Source organism: Furipterus horrens, unplaced genomic scaffold, assembly GCF_987537825.1.
Source record: "Furipterus horrens unplaced genomic scaffold, mFurHor1.1.pri manual_scaffold_9, whole genome shotgun sequence".
Lineage (NCBI taxonomy): Eukaryota > Metazoa > Chordata > Mammalia > Chiroptera > Furipteridae > Furipterus > Furipterus horrens.
The window spans coordinates 94,135,330-94,157,187 of NW_028327179.1; the positions used below are offsets into that span (position 1 = coordinate 94,135,330).

General features: G+C 47.7%; 1 protein-coding gene across 1 annotated transcript in view; it reads left to right on the forward strand.

Moving 5' to 3' along the window:
* The window catches only part of TBXAS1 (thromboxane A synthase 1), a 140,538-nt gene that overhangs the window by 58,858 nt on the left and 59,822 nt on the right, over window positions 1–21,858 (forward strand). The window contains exons 4-5 of the mRNA XM_090287580.1: window positions 5,772–5,868; window positions 16,388–16,504. Of these exons, the coding sequence (XP_090143706.1) occupies window positions 5,772–5,868; window positions 16,388–16,504 (214 nt within the window). The remainder of the gene's footprint in view (window positions 1–5,771; window positions 5,869–16,387; window positions 16,505–21,858) is intronic.

Below are 21,858 nucleotides of genomic sequence, written 5' to 3' on the forward strand. Positions count from 1 at the left end.
GGGGGTGCAATGGGATTTGCATTGTACAAAGTCCTAGGTGGACACACTGAGTGAGGCGCAAGTGTAGACAAGCAAGCAGATCAGGAACATAAGCCAGAGTGGCAGAGATATACCTCTCTGAGCGGAAGGTCTGAAATCTGGCCAAGAAGTGAGGGATGACAGATCTACCACAATGACAAGGGCAGGAGAACAAAGCCAAACACACACCAGGCACCCCAGAGAGGAAGAGGGCTCATAAAGGGCTGATTCCGCCATCAAGCTCTGGAGGGTCTGTGAGTTCAGGGTCAGCCCCCAGGCATGAGTGCTCAGAGGCTTCCCTGTGCAGGTAATACACACCTGGTTTGCAGTGGCAGGTGGGAGTCGGGAGAAAGCAGCTTCCAGGCTCCAAGGGCCTGTGACTCTGTCACTGGCTCCTCCAGGAGTGCCCCTAGCAGCTCGAGTCTGTCCCGCCACACAGCTAACTCAAGCCACTCCTGCTCTAATGACAGATGGGACGGCATGATGCATGCCCCATGAGCCAAGCAGGGACAGATCCCCAGGACTCCTGGGGCCATGCTCTGTCCACAGCAGGATGCGGGCCGCCCAGCCCAGGAGCAGCCCCCGTGAGAGCCGAGGGCCCACGTGCTCCAGCACTGGACTTCTACTTCGCTTTTTGCTAAACTTTGGGGAAGTTGAGGGTCTCAGACGCCCACAATTGTGCTCCCCAGGAGGTGGCGATCGCCTTTGCCTACTTAGCTTCCTACCACTTCCACATCTAGAGACTAGGCCAGAGGTTAGACTTGTGGCCAGGATAACAGTTACCCTTCCAGCATCTTCAACCTACTGGGCCATCAGACTGTCCCCCAGGCAAGGACTTATTACACGTTTGGGGCTTCGCAGTTGTCCGAGTTGCTGGAGGTCCTCATTTACCCCTCAGTCTCCACCTCGAACCAGGGTCTCCAGACACATGCTCAGAGTCCTGCCGACATGGGGCGGGTGTTGGCATGTCACCTGGTCTCCTGGGGGCACTCCTCACCCAGCCCCTTCACCCCTTGTAAAGCGGCACTAGCAGGTGTGGCCCACCTCCTGGAGGGTGCAGGGCCTCTCGCTTTGGATGGGGAGGTTACCAGGCCTGAAACTTCACTGTAGATCAAGTGGTCTTGTGTTTCTCATCTGACCCACATACCAGCCTCTCTTACCAAAGAAACCGGCTCAGGACGGGGGTGGTTTGCTTGAGGTGAAACAGCTGTTAAATCACAGGACAGGACCTTGAACCCATGTCCCTGCAGCCACATCATTGCCAACCTCCATCCTGACGTCTGACAGGCGCAGTGAGGACAGTCCAGTGACAAATGCTTTGTATACCTTTTTTCTTGTTCTTATCACAAACGTCATGTGCGCTCATTATAAACCACGAGGACATGAAGGAGACACACACTGTGAAGAGTAACGGTCCCCCCTCAGTTCCGGCTCCAGATACGTGCCCTGTGAGCTCTTAATACATCTTCTGCCAAACGTTTTCCAGGCCCCCACACCACCCCTGACACAGAGAATGTGCTCAATAAATGCTTGTCATACGAACTGATCGTCAGAGGACGACCCTTAATTTGCAGAACGACATGGACCACTTCACGGGTGTTTTTCCATTCAGCTGTGGGGGGGTACCTGCCTCCCAACGAACAGCCTCCATCGCTCGGTCACCCCAGATGGCGGCAGGCCTTCTGGAACAGGGCCAGGCACCCCCGCCCCCGCCGCCCTCTTCCGGCTAACACCAGCCGCCCACCCTGCCTCAGTTCCCAGAGGGCAGTTGTGAACTATTTGGGTTGAATTGATGGGAGTCATTTTTTTTAAAAAAGAAAACCACTAATTAAACAAGTCAAACAAGTGTTATTTTGGTCTGCATAATATTTCACTGATTGGCCTCCATTTTCTCTTCAACCAGGTGCTTGGGGATTGTATAAGCAAATTCTTATGTGCATATATAAATATACATGAATAACTGGCTGACAGGTGACTGGATACACATTTGGATTAGAGGAAATGAGAACTTACCTTGCTCAGTGCGCCGCTGGGGTGGCTCTGGTCCTTCACGGGAAGCTGCTTCGAATTCCCAGCTTTAAAAGACACTGTGCAGAGCTGGTGCCTGGCTCTTCCCTCCCGCACGGCGACGTGCCACTGCGGCCGGCCCGGGAGAAGGGCTCTCCTGGCGTAGATGACAGCATGGTTAATGTCAGGGGTCCAGGCTTTGGCAGCTGTCAGACTGAGATCATCCCTATCTCGGGCAACTTACTTAAACTCTCTAAGTTTAAGTGTTCTGCTCTGAAAAGTGGGTATAATGACTATCCCAGCCATTTTTTAATGAGGACTAAATGGAGTAGCGTAAGCCCGGCACCCCGCTCACCATGGCGGTCACCTTGAAGCCTCCGAGAAGCGGCCTTCACCCTTCCCCACTGACTGATTTCACGGGGACAGGAGGTTCCTTCACGTCCTACAGAGAGGAGACTGAATATCCCAAGACCACAACTTAATTTCCTTTCTAATTCCTAGGAATTAGAGGATTTAAAGCGACCACAGTGAGATGCAGGGGTTCCCAGTTTTGCTCCTATATTTCAGGGACAAGGAGGCTGAAGTAAAGGGTGCTTACAGAGTTTGCCTGTGACAATTTCCTGAGTGAGTGGCAGAGCTGGGTGACCCTGGACCCAGCCTCCTGGGCTCCAGTGCACGTTGTTTTGAAATGCACCCCCACACACCCCCAATCCCAGAAAGCAGTGAGACACCAACCATACATTCATACCTGTGCACACACTGAGGCCAGATCCCCTTGGGGAAGTCTGTGTGGAGAGGCATGATGACATTGGGTATTCCCAGAAGGAAAGGGGGCACCATATTAGTTAGGCCTTCAGGATTGCAATGATGGAAACCCAACTCAAATGAACTTATTTGTGTGTGTGTTAATCTTGAATCCTGTAACCTTGCTGAACTCACTTATTAGTTCAGGATTTTTTTTAAATTTTAATTTCTTAGGATTTGTACGTGGACAGTTATGTCATCTGAGAATAGGGACAATTTGATTAATTTCTTTCCAATTCCTATGCTGTTTATTTATTTTTCTTGCTCTACTGCACTTGTTAGAATTTCCAGTACTATGTACATATTTTTGCCTTCTTCCCAATCTCAGGAGAAAGCATTCAGCCTTCCACCATTAAATGTGATGTTAGTTGGTTTTTGTAGTTTCTTATAGATACTTTTTATAAAGTTGAGAAAGTTCTCTTCTATTCCTGAGAATTTTGAATCATGAATGAGCATTGAATTTTGTCAAATGCTTTATCTACATCAACTGAATGATCATATACCTTCTTTTTTATGCAGTTTATAGAGAGAGTATATTGATTTTTTAAAAATATTGAACCAGCCATGTATACCTAGAATAAATATCACTTGATTATGGTATATAATTATTTTATACATTGCAGCATGTAATTTGCTGGTATTCTTCAAGGGTAGATCTGCTAGTGACAAATTCTCGTTGTTTTCCTTCATCTGGCAATGTTATTTCCTCTTCTTTCCTGAAGTGCAGTGATCCCTCACTTATCACGGGTATTACAGTGACCCCCTCACTTATCGCAGGTATTACGTTCTAGATCCCCCCTCCACGATAGGTGAAAATCCGTGAAGTAGGAACCTTACATTTATTTTACTATTTCCTGTACAGTACTGCAAAATCCTGTGATATAGCGAAAAATCCACGATAAATAATTAAATATAATATTTTTAAAAATCCCACGATACAGTGAGGCCGCGATAAGTGAACCTCAATATAGAGAGGGACTCCTGTTGATGTTCGCCCCATGTAAGACTTGTGATTGACAGCTCTTGTCTCCCAGGATTCCTTCTCACTTCCTTTTGGTCTCCATGGTTTCTGATATTGTGCTGTCCTTTGAATTGGTGTTCTCTATAGATGATACATCATTTCTCCCAGGTTGCTTTCAAGATGTTTTCTGTTTTGGGTTTTCAAAAGTTTAATTATGGTGTATGTTGGTATGGATTTATTTGGGTTCCTCCTATGGGAGTGCATGTAGCTTCTTGAATCTGTAACTCTGTCTTTTGTCAGGCTGGAAAATTTTTTTATCCATTATCTCTTCAAACCCAGGTGACTTTTGACCACATTTTACATTTAAGAAGCTTTATTCTTGAGTGGGCTTCAGGGGTCCCAGAACCCCTTAGACTATATATAAAATGCTGTCAATGTCCATTTTTCTTAGGAGAATGTCCACAGCTTTCATCAGACTTCCAAACAATTCCACAGCACTCCTCATCAATTTTATAAAAGGATTGACTTGTTGCCTTATTGTGTTATTTTTGGTCTCCTTGGTTAAAACCAATAAAAACCAGTCAGTATCCTTTTGTTCCTTCTACCACATCTGTTGAACTCCTGTGTTCCAAGATTTCCCCAACTGTTTTGGAAAATATGATCACTCAGGTGAATATTTTAAGTGCCTAATATGTGCCAGACAAATTTCTTTTTCATTTTCCCCCTAGTCGGTGAGAAAAAGAAGAGTCACCAAATTAAAACCTTGTTTGGCTCATGAGAGAAGTTCAGAGTCATTAAGAATTAAGACTAAATTTTGCTGCTTTCACATCTTATGACTCTCTATTTTTTAACATCTACTCCCACTGCTCTGAGCTGCATATGCCAGCAATCAAATTATATCCCGAAAGCATAATTTCATAGACTACAAATGGAGCATCATGCAGTGCGCCCCCATGTCGTGACTCCGGGTAGCTCGGCACAGTTGGCAGGCGAGCACTCGGCCTCCCAAGCAGGCTTGTCCCTGGGCTGCGGCACAGCTGGTTCCTCTGTGGGGCACAGCCTCCCTGGCCTTTGCCACCCACCTTCCTAGACTAGACTGCTGCTTATCTTTCAGAACTCGGTTCAGAAACACCACTTCTGGGCAGCCTTTAGCCTCTCTTCTCCAAGCACTGAATTGGGTGTGCCTCTAATGTTACCCAACTTTGCCAGACATCCGTTGTGACGACTGCCTAATTGCCACCCCCACCAGACGATGGGACCCTTGAAGGCTATGACTGGGTCTTGGTTGCTTTTGTCTCCCCTGTCCTTTCATAAATAAATCCAATAAGGCATGTACTTGGGCACTGCCTCCAGTTAGAGGTCACCAGCTCCAGCGGACCGGCCCATCCTTTCCCCCACGTCTTCATTAATGTCCAAGTATCTGTTGAGTTCTTTCATATACAGGTGTGGCAACCAGATGTTCAGCCCTTCCCCAGCAGTTTAACCTTTCCGAAATTCTCACAAACGTTTGCTAATTCACTTAAGACTTTTTCCAAGAATCGATATATAAAAGTCACTCATGTTTTTTTGTTCCTAGAATGACTATCTCCCAATTTCTGGACAGGATGGGCAACACTGACCTCTGCCATTTTCCTTCTTGGTCTTACTGCTGGATCTTATGAATTCCTTATTATGGTGCTTAAATTTTTTATCAGGCTATGAGCTCACGAAGGGCAGGGAGTCTACCTTATCCATCCCAGAATCTCCAGGGGCTCGTACAAGATGGGATTCCATAAATGCCTGTGGAGTGTAATTTAATGTTAGATCATCTCAGCGACACTGTTCCGCATGATCAGCACACACATTTCCTCATCTTCTCTACATCTTTACTTTCTCTTTCTCTTTTATCCTTCATGCTGAGCCACTGTGAATTCTTTTTGGAAAGGATAAAATGGATACGCAAATACAACACATTTTAAAGTAATTCTTTTATTCCTCCCAGGTACTATCTTGGCCGTCGGATGTTTATTGTTATCTCGGACCCAGACATGATCAAGCAGGTGTTGGTTGAGAACTTCAGTAACTTTACCAACAGAATGGTACGTAGTTTTCTTTCTGCCTATGGATGGAGGGGGAATTATTCTGAGATGCAAGGACTGCACATCGCAACTAACAGGGACATGATTGGGCCTCTTACCAGGTTTAGATCAGTTCAACTCAAAACTGTGTTCCCCAGTGAATTCAGGTCTTCAAAAGAGGCGTATAGGTACAAAAGAGTGGCATTTACATTTAAGAAATGCTTCAAAGCAGCTAAAGCTCAAAAGAAGTTGCAGTTAATAAAAATCCTAAAACCAGGAAGGTTTTTAAAAGCTGTGTTCAAAGCTAAAGGAATCCAGAGGGCACACATCAAGCGACTGAGGAAGACCCAGCAAAGTTAATAAACATCAGAGAAGAAGCAAAATTTTGAGCCTCTTGTGCTGACATCTTTCCCAAAGAGTATAAAAATCTTAAGGCTGAAAAGGAAAGACAAGCAACATTATATTATGAGGAAATCTTTTCCCAAGTAGCAGAGGGAACCTGTCAGAGGGCCCCTTTATGGCAGGTCAAGACTCTGACCCACTAAAGGATGTACACACTCCATCTTTTTAGAAAGTATATTTTCTACTATTTATCTCTTTGCTGAGGAATCCCAAAGAATGGAGGAGATGATGGAAAATGGCAGGACAGTGTTGTCCATATTTTCCAAAAGCGGGGAGAGAGAAATTCTAGCAGAGAAGACCAACAGCACTTACATTGATTCTTGAAGAGAGTCTCAAGTGAATTAATAAACGCTTGTGAGAATTCAGAGAATCACCATGTGCCTACCTTTTGTGTGCGTGTCAAATTAGACCCATCTTCCATTCTTTTGGGATACTAGGTAAGGTAGTCTCTCTTTTGCTTGTTGTATGGCAAGCTTTTGCACATTTGCCATATGCCAGGCACTGGATAGGTGATGATTATAAATGAGATAAAAGATTCAGCTTTGACTTCGAGGGGCTCCCTAGTGACAGAGGCAGACAAGCAGAGGGACCGGTACGCTATTGGAGGGAGAGTGCTATTGTTGTAGAAAACACTGTGCCATCCAGGGTGGGAACAGTCTGGGAGATCTCGGGGGTTGAGTCTTAAAGAAATCTGCATAGCGCCCCCTGTGGGCTGTACTGAGTGATCCACTCAAGAGTGTTCTGTTCTCATTAAATTCACGAGAACTTATGAAATTGGTATAATTATCATCCCTATTGTACAGACAAGGAAACTGAGACCTGATAAAGTGTCGGCCCGGTCACATAACTGAAAGGAGGAAGAGCAGGGTTTCATTGTCAAGGTTTCATTGAGTAGTTGGCTGCGCACCCAAAACATGCTCATCTTCCACACCCTGAGCATCATGGTCAGTTCCAGACACCTGTGGCCTCTGGAAGAAGGTGACCGGGAGGGATGGTGAAGGAACTGCAGAAGTTTACTCTGCTGCCTCAAGAGGCTCTTCCCCAAACCTTATGCTGTTGTTCCCCTGTTCAAAGTCCCCTGAAGGTCTTCCATGGCGTTGGGCTCTTAGAGACTGAGTCTGATGGTTAAATACAGTTGTAGATTGTTGCTCAAAGAATGTTGAATAAAGAAGTGGGGGAAGTCAGTAAGTCAAAGGGCCCAGGCCACCAAGCCATGCCCCAGCAGGCAGCGAAGACACTCCAAGAACCCCTTACCCCTGAGCAGTGAGATGGGACGTGGCAGCCACGTGTCTCCTTATCGTTTCACAAGACACCCAGATGTCACCAGGGCACAAGACCCTGAGAGCTGACTAGGAAGAGGGCTGCCCTCTAACTTATATATTAGGGACGAACATTCACTCAACGCACATGGGCAAGCAGAGGGCGCCAATCAACTTGCTCCAGCTTTGGTCCACTTCTCCCCTAAATATTTTGTCTGTTCTCCCTAATTTTTTCCAACCCCAGACTAAGGTCTCTAGGCCCCAAACTCAGAATATGGTTCTACTTTCCTTCTTCTACTCAACACAGTGCCCTCAGGAGAAAGTTCAAGTTCCCCCGATGAGATTCAAGGGCCGCTGTACTTTAGAGGCATTTCACATCCTCCTGTTTCACCTTCCACTGCTCCCCAATACAAGCTGTCATTCCCGGCGACCGGCCTCTCCATTCTCTCTGCAACCTTCCCTGGAAAGCCCTGCCCCAGTGCCTTTGCTCATGCTGACACTCCCTCTAGAACTAAAGGCAGCATAATAGTGGGTTTTGCATTTACTAGCAATGTGAGCTTGAGCAACTTACTTAATTCCTGTTAGTCTCTCCTTCTTCCTTTGGAAGATGGGGTTCTGATCTACCTTCCTGGGCTATTGAAGGCTAACTGAGACCACATATATAAATCCTGCCTTCTGTGCAGGAGAGCCAAGCCCTTGGACGGGCACTAGCTGCCATTTACAGGAGACCTCCACCTCTTCAGCTCCCATCCAAACCCTACCTCAATCCATATTTACTTTTCCCCTTCTCCGAACTCTTATAAGAGCTCTCATCAGCATCACTCATGTTCCAAACTGATCCTAGGAAATGAAGGTATGACTTTCACCCTAACTTGATCATTGTCTCTTTAAGGCTTGTACTACTCTTTTGTACCCCATGGCCCACACACATAACGACTGTTCAGTACCCTGTAGATTCTTGTTCAGACTGAATTGAATCTTCATCAACCTGACACTCTCCCTAGAAGAAGCAGGCGCTGCCTGCACCTGGAGAGTCACTATGCACTTTCTCGTCTAGATCGTTCATAAACACGGAAAAAGACCCATCAAAGATTAGATCGCTAGGAAACCCCAGTGTTTATACTTTTCCATCTGGGAATGTATCCACTTATCTTTAGCTTCATTTACAGTCTTTAATCCAATTCCATATTGACGATAAAACAACCCTCCATGACTCAATTTTTTTAAAACCATCTTTAGAGTGGGATTTTCTTGCAGGTTTTTGAAAGTCAAATTAAATTGGGTTCTGTAGTTCCCTGTTATCCATATGCTTATTTATCTGCTCAAAGACCTCAAGGAGATTAGTGAGGCGTGATTTCTCCTCACCACACCATGCAGCCTTCCCCTGAATAAGCCATGTTTACTTAAGTGTTCAGAGATTCAGCTTTATTATACATCCATTCAGTAAACATTAAATGCTTGCTTCATGCAAGCTTTTACCAAACGGTCCCCCACGACACAGAAAATATCCCAGCATATCAGCTGGATACATTAAATGAAAAAGAACTTAAATAACGCATGGTTTCACGTCTGTCCCCAATCTGGCCTTGCCTCACGTGGGCCCCCCGCCAGCCTGGCTGCAGCTGGGGTGATGCCACAGGGAGCTCCCTGACATGCATTGCTATTGAGCAAATATGTACTGGAATTCAGAAGCTGTTGCATGAAATTGTTATTTTTTTCAAACTCCAGAACACTAGGCTGGACAGACCGTGGGTCAGACCCAGGGTGGCAGTTCTTCCAGCGCTTCCCCACTCCCGTTTTTGGAGGCGCTTAGTTCCGCAGAAGGACGGCTCGACCTTGCCCAGTGTCCATATGGACTCCGTGGGCCTCTATTAGTGCCTGTGGCACTTCCTGACCTTGCTCAGTGGCCAGGCAACCATTAAACCCAAATCAATCTTCTAGCATTTATAGGGCCTGTGGTCCCAGAGCCTCAAGACTTGGTTTCTTCATTCAGATATTTTTTAATTAGCTCCTCTTGGCTATCGGGCTCTCCACGCAGCCACAGAGCAGGCTCTTTCTTGAATAGCAGCAGAAACTGGAGCTGGGGGTCAGGTGACTCAGCGAAAATGGTCACAGTCTGTGGGAGAGCTTCCCGTTCCTGGCCTCTCCTCAAGGTCCCGAGCTGGGGGTGCTGGGGGACGGGTGACCAAGGTAGGGTGGTCCGGTTGGAAGAGGGCAGGGAGAGGAAGCTCTGGGGTCCGGTCCAACATGACAGCACAGATGTGGGTCAGGCTGCAGGCATGTCCACTTCCAGGTCTGCTGTCTGGGTGTAGCGTGGTGACAGCAGGTGCTGGGAGTTCCCTGTGTGGGTGTGAGTGTGGGTACCAGCCCTGAGGTCCCCACAGGCCACACAGGGTCCGGTCACACCCTCGGCTCACAAGACACACGCCTGAAGCATGTGCTGGATCTGTGAGCGGTTTTATCCAGAACCACGAGAACCCAGGTGCGGCCTCCCCCAAGGCCGCTCTCATCCTCTCAGCCCGGTGAAACCACGAAGCCCTCAGCACTGGCGAAGATTACTCAAGCTCAGAGGCAAGCAGGTCAGACAGAAACCTTTGGCCTCTGTCTCCGCGGCGGCACCTGATCACAGCGGAGAGCGTCGGCTCGTGACAGCTCAGCAGCAAGGGAACCCGCGCGATGCTCCCCGGGGGATCAGCCCTCCTGGGCTGGAGCCGCAGGGTCCTGCCTGCTGGCATCTCCCAAGGAGAAAGGGGGCCTCGGCAGGCTTGCCATAAAACTGCCCCCTCCCACAACTGGCGCTCTCTACTGACAGCTTTGAGCACGTGCCCATGTAGAGTTTCTGATCTTCCCCTGGAGTCAATGAAAACATTCAGGGCTTCAAACCTGCGCAGCAAGATTTACGTCGTGAGGATGGTTTTGGTGCATGATTTCAGAATGCTCTCCTCACCGCAAACCTGGATACTACTTTTAGCTTTGAGTAGCTTTTATTTATTTTTAAAAATAGTTTCATTTTTATTGTTTTGTTTCTTTTCCGTTACCATCTTGGGAAGGATCAACTCACGTGGTAGGTCCGCAGCTCTGAGCGAGGCAGACCTTCTTCCTTACAACCCCAATAGACCGCACAGAACCAGAAACACAGGTGTGCGACCTCACCTGCCTGACCCCTGCCACTTAGAGGCAGGTCTCCTTGTTTTATGGGAAACACTGTGCTCTGCACAGGAAACCCTCACCCTGGAACGGGCTGCCCAATGTGAGAGCCAGGCTAGGATGTCTGTCCCCTGCCAGCCTCCCCTTTCACCTACTTTTGCCATGTCTGGGCATGGCCGGTCCTGAATAAAACTCCAGATTCAGGGAGTCACATTCATCTGTGAAACGCTTCGCTTCACATTTGCAACATGGTGGGCAAGTATGAACTCTAACATCTTTTTAAAGGTGCTGAGTTCCTCAGGAAGCCTTAGGAATGTAGGAATGGTGCTAAGTGGTATTGCTTTGAATGCTCAGAACTTCTGTCAATGCCTTACAGACTGTTTTTAAATTTCAAATCTTGTTGAAAATGATTTCATATTTTTCGGTCTTACTAGACCCTTGGTTCAACAGGAAGCCACCTCTATCTTTTTCCAAAAAGTAAATAAAATCTTATGCTTAGGTCTTCTTTCCTGAAATTTTATGGTGGCAGAAGTAGAAATAAATGTATGAACCAGGAAATTAATATCTAGAATTTGGGGGAGAGAACAGCAAATAAGGCAGTTCTGCTCTCCCAATGGTTGTGTTCCTGAACATTCCATGGAGGTCGAGTCATGTGCTACTGGGCCCTGACTCTCTCCTTCTCTGCCCCGACCTCCTTGTTATGACACCTCTTTCATTTCTATTTCCACCTCTTCTAAGCCATAGCCCTGCAATCTAGTGAAAGGCACTTGGCTTAAATGTAAGGAAACGAAATTAGGCTCCACGTTTGCTAGCTTTTATTAGCTCCGCAACTCGAGCCAGTCCCTGAGCTCCTCGGAGCTGCGATGTCCTCTCATGTAAAATACGGGGTTAGACTAGCTAACCACGAGACCAGCTGGGTTCCCAGTTCAGGCGGCAGAAAGCGCCGACAGGTAACCACGGAGTCCCACCAGCGTCCCAGGGAGCCCTTTGAGCTTCGGGGGCAAGAGTCCCTCCTAGGGCCCATTAGGAGAATTTCTTTTCCCAGCCAAGTACTGTATCAGAGACACCCCGTCCTTCTTTAACACGGCTTCTACGAGAAACTCTGCTGAGAGCTATGGAAGATCTTCCTCAGAGGCTAAGATTCAGCAAACCCTCTCGCCCTCTTCCCCGGTCAGGAAAACCCATGCCGTCTGGCACGGGGCTAATGGAGACACATCCAAGCCCGAGATTTCTAATCCTTGGTGGAAATGCTAGCAACTCCATCAGGCAAGGCCACCAGAGTCCATATCATGCCTTTGTCCAGATTAAAAAGGGCTTTCCCCCACCAGCTGAGGAGTTGGCAGATGGAAGCCAAGCTGAATTTAGCTCCTGGGGGTCCCCCAAGCCAGCCCGCCTAAGCTGTGGGCACACGACACCACCTTATTTGGAGGCCACTCTGAGGCCAGTCAGTCTGAAGCAGAGACAGCGAGGATCGTGAGATCTTTATGACCATTTTCTACTGGCAAAGAGTGAATGGGTGAAACTGTCTCGTGGGGACGGAACACATTTACTATTTCAAAGCACCAAAAGCTAAGCCCTGGTTGACATGTGTGTACAGCTACAGCCATATGTTGAAAACAGCCTTTGTTCTCAGGTATAGAATATAGGCTTCTCCAAGTGACAGAATTCCAGAGTTCTTGCTGGTTACACTAGAATGAGGGGCAGTGTAAGATGTTTCCCATACCCAGGTGAGGAGAGAGACAGGTGGTGCCAGGGAGCCTCCTCATCTGTGCCAGGCTGTGTTTGTCACAGTGCACCTGGCCTTTTCTGTGACCACGTCATACCTTCTGATAGTACCACTTTTGCAGTCTGTGTGACATAGGTGACACTAAACAAAGTGATGCTACTCACACCAGGACCACCGAAGTCTATCAGTATGTCCTGGGGTCTCTAAAGCACCTCACTCTGTTTACCTGTCACCTGCAGCGCCACGCGGCTATCTGCGAACCGCTGACTTCCGTGTCAAAGAATCCCAGACATCACGCAGATCTAGAGTCGACGTTCTTGCAGGTTCCAGGACAAAGAGAAGTCTTCCGGGCTGTGGCGCCCCCTTCCATGACGCCTTTTGTGCCTCTTCGCAAAACAGGCACACTCTGGGAAGGGCAGGTGCTGCTTACGTGGCCCTCGGGTGAGGCTCACTGGCCTGGCGCATGACAAGCACCCAATTAATGTTCGCGCTCTTCGTGGGACCACTGAAGGTCGCGATGTCGGTGTTCTTTAATAACCTGCTCCTCAGGATTTTGTCATTCCTCAAAGTTTCACGTTTATGCTTAGCTAGTCTAGTAAGAAGTTAGACTCTGTTTTAAGAGATCTGAATGGAAAAGACCACAGGTTCAGCTGTCCAAGGGAAGCTCAGCAGGGGGGTCATGAGGCCACCACTGAACCGTCACTGTTTACCAGGACAGGGTGTCCGAATTGCTGGAGAATCACCCCAAAATTAATGAAATGGCATGAGCAGGATGTTCTTAGCTGCAAGATCAACAAATGCTGGTAGCAAGGCACCGCATGAGCTCCTTGAGGGCAAGAATCCCACTCTTTGCTAACACAGCACTTGGCACATAGTAGTTGCTCAACAAATACAACTTAATAACACTGTGACTGATAGGATTGTAGTGGAGGGAGAGGCTGGCTCCCAGGCTTGGCATTTGGGTTACAATAGGTTTTTCAAACTTTTTTTGTTTTTTTACTATGACCTACAGGAGCAAACACATTTCACATCATGATGCAGAATATTTCTCTCTGTCTCTGTCTCCGTCTCTCTCTTTCTCACACACACCCCTATCTTGAATAAAAGTTTTATAACAACAAAATAGCCTTGTTTTATAAAACCCTCCTCTATATCTCAACTCAGTTCTATTTCTTGCTTCCCTTTCTTTTTAAAAAATGCTGCTTGCTACCTATGCACTACCCTGACATTTCACTGATGAGACAGGCCAGGGCCTGTGGTCTGGACACTCCCGGCCAGAAAGGGACTGGAGACGCCTTTGCTGAGACTCGGGACTCAGGGCGAGGCTGACAGATGAGAGGCTAGAAAGCCCTGGTTTTCCCCTCCCGAGACGAGGGTCCCCTTTCTGTCCCAACACTCACCATCCTGCCCCCAGCACACTTCCAACCCCCTTGCTCATTTCTTCGGAGGAAAGCTCTCTGTGCCTTTCAAGTCTTCACTCAGTAAACCGAATGAATTGTGTGCAGACAGGGCTGAGTGAAGGGAATGGGGAGTCACTGCTGCATAGGCACAGAGTTTCGGTTTTGCGAGGTGACCTTGTTCTAGGGATGAATGCGTGGTGATGGTTGCCCAACAGTGTAAATGTGCTAAGCGCTACTGAACTGCACACTTAAAAATGGTGAAGACAGTACTTTATACATGATGTGTATTTTGCCACAATTAATATGTGTATGTATGTAGGCAAACTAATTTATATACCTGGGGGGTATTCTGGAGAGGAAATCCCAGGGTTGGAAGAGTTTTTAAAGGTCATTTAGACCAACCCTTCAGACACTCGAGCCTCCTGTGCAGAATTGCCAAGAGGGGGGTACAGTCTCCAGCAATGGGGGCTCACCGCTCAGGGCAGATTATTTCATCTTTAAACAACTCTGCCTTTCAGCGATTGGGACGTTCTCCTTTAGATGTGCAGAATCTTCCCCCTAGTGTCCCCTACCAAACCCAGTTCTAGCCCTCATATCGCAAAAACACCCTAAATCCCCTCTTCCATCTGATATGCATTCAATACATATTTTTTGAGCACATACTAAGTACCACCCTCTCATCACCTAAGCCTTCTCTTTCCAGCCAAATGTTCCAAAACTTGCCAACTATTTTATATGACATTACTTCACATCCCCTCTCCTGAAATGACTGATTTGCTGCTCTCCCTCTTATAGCGTGACATCTAGAAATGGAAACGTTTCTCTTGCCAATGCCCCCGAAATTTTCCACTGAAAAGTGGAGAATTCTAATGGCAGCTGCAGGCTGGGGACAGCGTTGTCACAGCAGGGATTGGGGTGGGGGAGATTGCAGGGCTATGCTGACATGGCAGAGAGGGCCACGTCTGCCATCAGGTGCAAGACAAAAAATGCCTTGGATCCAATCCTATGTCTGAAGGTTGGATACAACCTCCAATCAGTCTTGACTCTTCTAATTTATTCTGTTCCGTCAGAACCCCATAAACCACCATCTAGCCTTTCCTGGAGTGCGATGCTTTATTGCATGTAGCTCCGCACAGGACTGGGTGTTCGCCAATATGCAAATCTACATAATGCCTGTTTTCTCCTCTGACCCTGGAACCTACGCAGATGGGTTATGTTCCCACAATTCTGTATGGTGACCAAGGCACTCCTGAAGGATTTCATTCTAAATGTGGAGAGGTGCTCCTCTGCAGAAAAATGGGCCGGCCACTTGGTTCTAATATACAATTAAATCCCCCCCTTAGATATTTTGCAGTTATGTTTTATAGCTTATTTTGAGTGCTCATATTTTATCAGAAAATTATAATTTTCCTCTAAATAGGGGTTTTTACAAGGCTTTTGAATTATGGTGGCTGGCTTCATGTTGCAACTATAATTAAAGCAGTGAAAAGAAATAGTGAAACCGTACATCACACATGGTTCTGAAGAATGCGTGGTCCTCTAGTCTCCCCCACACACACACCCTGCAGTCTCGGGGCTAGGGGGCACTCTGATCAGCTGTGGGGGCCCCAGTTTTGACCACTGGGTGGGAGTAGCTGGTTGTGGAAAGAAACAGAATAGCCTGGAAAGAGGGAATGAGGAGGCCTCCTTCTCTGCATGCTTGCAGACTCAGCTGGATGATCTCCTCCTCCAAGAAGCCTTCCTGACCACGCGGTCCCCTGTCACTTTCTTCTTTGCCCTATTTCCTTCCTTTATAACACTCTCTTTCTCATGAACAGTAATGATATCTATTTGGTAGTTTATGGGCTTACCGTCTGCTTCCCTGTTAGATTATTAACTCCTTGAGGACTAATGTCTTTGTTATTGAACACTGAAGAGCCAACTCCTTGCATATATTAGATAGTCAACAAATGTTTGCTGAATGAGAAAAATGAATGAATGCATGAATGAATGAATGAGTGAATGAATGAATGAAAACACAGAAACATGATAGTTCTTTTGGAAGCAGCTCTGTTGGGATATGCTTCTGAAGGACTCTCCTTTTCACCCTCCCTTTTCCTTCCACACTCCCCTCTTTAGATCCTCTTACCCCCCACCCTACACACACACACCAAGGGCCCAGACACGTGAGTTTGCCAACTCCTGGCCCAACCTGACCAATTCAACCACACAAAATCCCTTGCCACCAAATTCAGACATGAACCTCCACCCCAGGAGAGACTGGCCCCTCCCAAGAAGCCTGCTGCTGGGTCCTCAGGGAACCCTCACTCTGTAGGGAGAATGCAGAACCCACAGAACCGTTGAATGACATACAGTGATGACCACATTATCACAGGGCAGAGCTGGGTCATCAGAGCTAATCCACCTGCTGCCCTGGCCCTCGGCCATAAATCTTTAGATCATTATCCTTAAGTCTTTATATTCTTCTTCTGTATCTTTGCAAAAGAAACCTCCTTATTGGTTGGTCAGTAGACCTTTAACTAGAGTGTTTCGCATGGAGCTGTATTGCCACCAAGGTGGCTTGGGCTCCCTTGTGTCCTAATGCTCTGCTTGTTGCTTTTCACCAGGCATCAGGTTTGGAATCCAAGCCAGTGTGTGACAGCATCCTGTTTTTGCGTGACAAAAGGTGGGAAGAGGTCAGAAGTGTCCTGACTTCAGCTTTCAGTCCCGAAAAGCTGAATGAGGTAAGACACAGGAAGTGCAGACTCTCTCCCTTAAGGAGCGGGTTTCCTCTCTCCAAATTGTGATGAAGAGCTGGTTCACACTGCATCACTCGGCCACGTGGTGCTACCAAGTACCCTGCGCACTGGGACCTTCAGACCTCCCCATTCTGCCAAAAGCACAGGATATCAGAGTGTCTTCTATTTCTCCAGCTTCCCATGAATTGATTGACTCAACAAGCATTTATATATAGCTCTCCTATGTCCTGAGACCCTGCTCCAAACACTTTGGGGACACCCAGGAGAAAACTGGAGCAGGGCTCCTCACACTTTCATATAGAACGGATCACCTGGCGGTCTTTGCATTTCTAACAACTTCGCAGGGGGTGTGGATGCTTCTGAACCGCAAAGCATTCTTTACGTAGCGAGGAACCAGAGAACAGCCTGAAACAAAGGTGAGCTCTGAGTCAAAGCTGAAGCAGGAAAGAGACGGCCAGGCCTCACTGGGGAGGAGTGAAGGGTGTTCCCGGAAGACCTGGAGGCACGCAGGCACGCTTGGTGAAGGCGTATCCTGGCTATCCTTCCTGGCCAAGTCAGAGGGAAGAGCGGCATCCCCAACATACTGCCAGCTCTTTAAGGTCCTGGGCTCCCTCCTGCCCCCACCCAGTGACCTCCCCTTCCCTGCCTGTTTGTCCTTCCCCCTGGCCAAGTTCTGTCACACGTGATCCTCACTGATGGCCCCGCCATTGCTGATCTGACTTTGGCTTCTGCAGCAACTCGGGAGTGAGCTGTTGAGCCCTTCTGATGTGAGGTCCCAGATTCATGGGCAACTAACTCCGGAGCAAGTGACCTTCCAGGGCCGTCCACCACGTCTAGTGGTTCCAAAATGCCTGGGCTTGGAGTGGCCAGTGCTCAGCTCAATAAAGGAAAGCTACACTTAGCTTAGACTCAAGACGCTCACCCACGTGGTTCGGTTTAATTCCTACAAAGCGCCTGAAGTCCACCAGAAGAAGAAAGGGTCCCATACATCATAACCAACCTCATGCAGTTAAACTCACTCAGAAAACAGTGACCCTGCCTGTCTCTGAAGAGGTTTAGTTTGTGTTTCCACCACAGCCTTTGGTTCTGGAGGGCACAGGGGCCCTCAGCTCACAGCACCAGCCAACACTCCCAGCTCTTACTCTGTGCCAGGAGCCACTCAGAGGGCTTTGGACTGGCATTAACACACAATCCCTGTGAGATCGACACTATTTTTATCCCCTCATTTTACAGATGAGGAAACTGAGGCACAGAGATTAAGTAACAGGCCCTGCGTCACACAGCTAATAAGTGGCAGAGCTCTAGAATACTCCTAACCCCTCTGTTTGCCTGCTTCCCTGACCTCCACCTGGTTCTGAAGCTCCGTGGACTGTCCCAGGGGGTGCCTGGAGGGCGGGGGAAGGGAAGTGGAGCAAACGGGGTCTCTGTGGAAACCGGGCTGGGGCTGGGGGTCAGAAGCTACACTCTATTTCCTTGCCCAACGTTGGAACCAACTGAGGCATGAAAACAGGTTTCAGACAGAAGGAATACAAATTTCTCCTTTCTTACCTATAAAGCTGTTGGAGAAATGTAGCTCCGCCATCTGGTCCCGAGAGCTTGCTCATACTTCACCCAGAATGGGAAGATTGCCGCCCTCCCTGCAGGAGCGCGGTGGGGAGCACACCCCCGCGATCGGGTCCGGGTAGGGCCTGTCTGCGCGTGCTCAGAGCCTTCTTCCCAGGCCCCGGTCTGATGAGCAAGGGTGTGGAGAAGTGGAGACAGGGGAGAAGTAGCTCGGAGGCGGTCCTCCTCAGACGTAGGTACATATTGGAGTCACCTGGAAAGCCGGGAAGACCATTGCTACCTGCACCCCACATCTAGAGGTTCTGGGATGGAGGGTTTTGACAGCTTCCCAGGTGATTCTATGTAAACCCTGAGCTGGGAACCACCATTAGTAGAAGTTCTCCGCAAGGAAACTCTGCAGGGGAACATCCTGCTTCATTCGCTGCTGAAGGAGCCTCGCAGCACTATCGGCTGCGTCAGTCACTGAGGTTCCCTGGGAGAATTTGTCTGAAGGAAGGGCCTGCCTCTTTAAAGGGCTGTAAAGCACAGTGTGGACCACTGCGCAAGCTGAAGGGAGGACACCTTTACTACAAGTAGGCCCTAAAATGCTGAGTCAACCAAAAGAAGGGGAGCAGCTTCGGTCGCTCACACGTGGTGCGTCCTAGTTCTTCATTCATGAGTAAGCGATGGTGGGGCAGCACATGAGATGCGGAAAGAATCTCACTTGTTCCAAAGAAGCTGATGAGAAAAACGTGAGACAGAAAAAAAGTTTTCTCGACAGCCTTGAGCTACGTTTCTCTGGGACAAAAAAAAAGAACCTTATCACTGTCTAGATTTCTTTAGCATCTTACAGGTTATATTCCAGAAACTGATACAATGCTGTTTCCCAAAGAAATCTAGTGTTTGCTTTGGGGTTCCAAAGCATTTCCTCTGTGTGACTCAGAAATCTAATTCTCAGTGTCTGAATTAGTTGCAGAAAATAGAGTTCCTCGAAGTGGTTCACAGCACTAGGGAAAAGGAGGGGTCATAAATGAAAGAGAGGGGGGAGGGGAAGATATTTCATCGATTCTCTGCGTTTTGCTTCAGTTCTAGACCATTGTTTCATATATACTACCAGTAACCTTGAAACTCCATTGATAGTCATCTTTCTACTAGATAGAGTTCAATTTAGTTTCTCGGGTTTCCATTGGAAAGGATGCCATTCCAGGGGCAGGGTGATTCGTCTTCTTCCCCACCTCCAGAGAACTCAGACCTGGTGAGTTTAAGGTTTCCGGGGAGCATTTAAGTAGGTGCATCAGGCAGAAGTTTTCTGCAGATCTGGAGCTCAGGATCAAAACCACAAACATGGGTTCCCTGGCTGGTGTGGCTCAGTGGATTGTATGTCAGACTGCGAACTGAAAGGTCGCTGGTTCAACTCCTGGTCAGGGTACGTGCCTGGGTTGCAGGCCAGGGCTCCAGTTGGGGGGTGCGTGAGAGGCAACCAGGCAATGTTTCTCTCCCTCCCTCTCTCCCTCCCTCCTCTCTCTCCCTAAAAACAAATAAATAAAATCTTAAAACACACACAAACACACACAGGCGAGGTCACCTGTAGTATGAATAGCGTGCTGAGGAGAACCATGCTGAAGTGAGGCGCAGAGGAGAAACCTACAAAGCAGATGCAGGAAGAACAGCCTGAAATAGAATTCCAGGAGAATGGCGAAGGGGGAAGTATTTCAAGGGGGAAACAGGTGCTAAATGCTGCTTAAATAAAGGAAACATGAGGACTAAAAAGTACGTGACAAGAATCATATTTTTCTAGTATTCAACCAATGCGAGTGTTTCATGCTGCCCAGATCGAGTCCCTGTGACTTGTCTCTCCCCCACTGAACCAGTGGCGTGCTTGCTTGCGGTGGGCGCCGTCCAAAACAAGGACGTCGTTGCTCGGCTTGGAACTGTACATTAGGCTTTCTTTTAATTTTTTAATAAAACTTACTGGGGTGGTATTGGTTAATAAGATCATGTAGGGTCAGGTGTAGATTTCTATGAGACGTGATTTGTATATTGCGCTGCGTGCCCACCACCCAAAGCCAGATCGTATTCTGTCACCGTATAGTTGGCCCCCTTACCCTTTACTAACGCCTTCCCGGACACTAGGCTTTCTTGATCCATATCGAGACGTCTTGGCAGCCAGGCTTTGTTAGGAGAGTAGAGAGTTCTCCTAATTCCAAAAGCAACTTCCATTTGCACATGAAGAGCAAGGTTTGAGGCTCTGAGCATGGACTCTATGCCAAAATGTAGACAAGATGGAGGATATGAGAAGCAGCTGGTTTCTATCCCATGGAAGATGGGTGGAGGGAAAAAAAGAGGCAAGAGCAGGCTACCACACATTAGTGTCCCTGATTGCCACCTTCCCTGGCCTATGCGACCCCCGACCCCCCAGTTTCTGGACGCTTCCTTATACTTAAACCTCTCATTGGCCTCTGACCTCTAGATCACTGGTTCTCAAACCAAGGGCTTGTGACCAGCGGTTACACCAGAATCACCTAGATCCCTTGTTAAAAATACATACCGGTAATTCTAGCTGCCCTAGGACCTGCAGAATGAGGATTTCTGAGGGTGACTGGGAATCTGGCATGGTTCAGGTAAGAGCCAGGGTGGAAAGCACTGGTGTTGTGTCTTCCTCTGGGTCCCTTGTCCGACCATCTCAGACCCATGGTGTCCCCAGGCTCTCAGGATCTGGGCCCCAGAACCACAAGCACCTCCCCTGCTTTATTTTTCTCTGTAGCACTATCACCAGCTAACATTCTTTCTTCTTTATTGTTCACTGCACAGCACTGGGCACACATGGGCACTCGGTAATGATTTGCTGGGCAAATGAATGAATGGATGGATGAAGAATCAAAGAATCGCCCTGACCAGGTGGCTCAGTTGATTGGAGCATTGTCCCTGTGCACCAAAAGGTTGCAGGTTCAATCCTCCTGGTCAGGGCACATACCTAGGTTGCGGGTTCAATCCCTAGTTGGGGCACGAATGGGAGGCAACCAATTGATGTTTCTCTCTCACATACATGCCTTTCCCTCACTCTGTCTCTCCTTTCCTTTCTCTCTAAAATTGATAAACATGTCCCCAGGTGAGGATTAAAGAAAAAAAGAATCAAAGAACAAGGACACTTTCTATAGAAAGATATGTGTTAAGACTAAGCTAAAACAGAAATAATTTTATCAAGGAAAAATCAAATACAAGGATGCATCCAATTGTTGGCTTTCTCTTTAGAGTCACCAGTATACATAGGAAAATAGAAAAAGCAGGTCGCGCAGAGGAGAAGGAGACACAGGGGGCGCGGGGTGGAAAAAGCACAGACAATGGGAAAAGCTCAGCGAACCGACAGGAGCCTGCGCTTCACTTGGTTGCTGGCTCCTGAGTCAGTTTTCCCAGAAATAACTTTGAAATATCAGTATCTCCAGTCCTTTCTGAATTTGTAACTAGCTTTTAGACTTTTGTTATCAAACTTCAGAGTGTATTCTTGAAATCAAGGTTTGTTTTCCCTTGGAAGTCTGAGGCTTTTTCCTGAAGCACCGTGGCAGCCTGGGTCCTTCACTGTGTTATTAATATTCAAAAGGCCCCAGCTTTATTTGTGTGGATATTAGGCTGCCCCAATCGACAATGCCTTGAAAGTTACTTTAAAATCAGCATTATATCATGAATCCATATTTTTATTTAAAATAAAATTGGTTTTTGGCTTAAGTTGTAGCAGGGGTAATATAGAGAGATAGGCAACCAGTGAACATTTGATGGATGCGCGCCTAATCCTGGAAGAA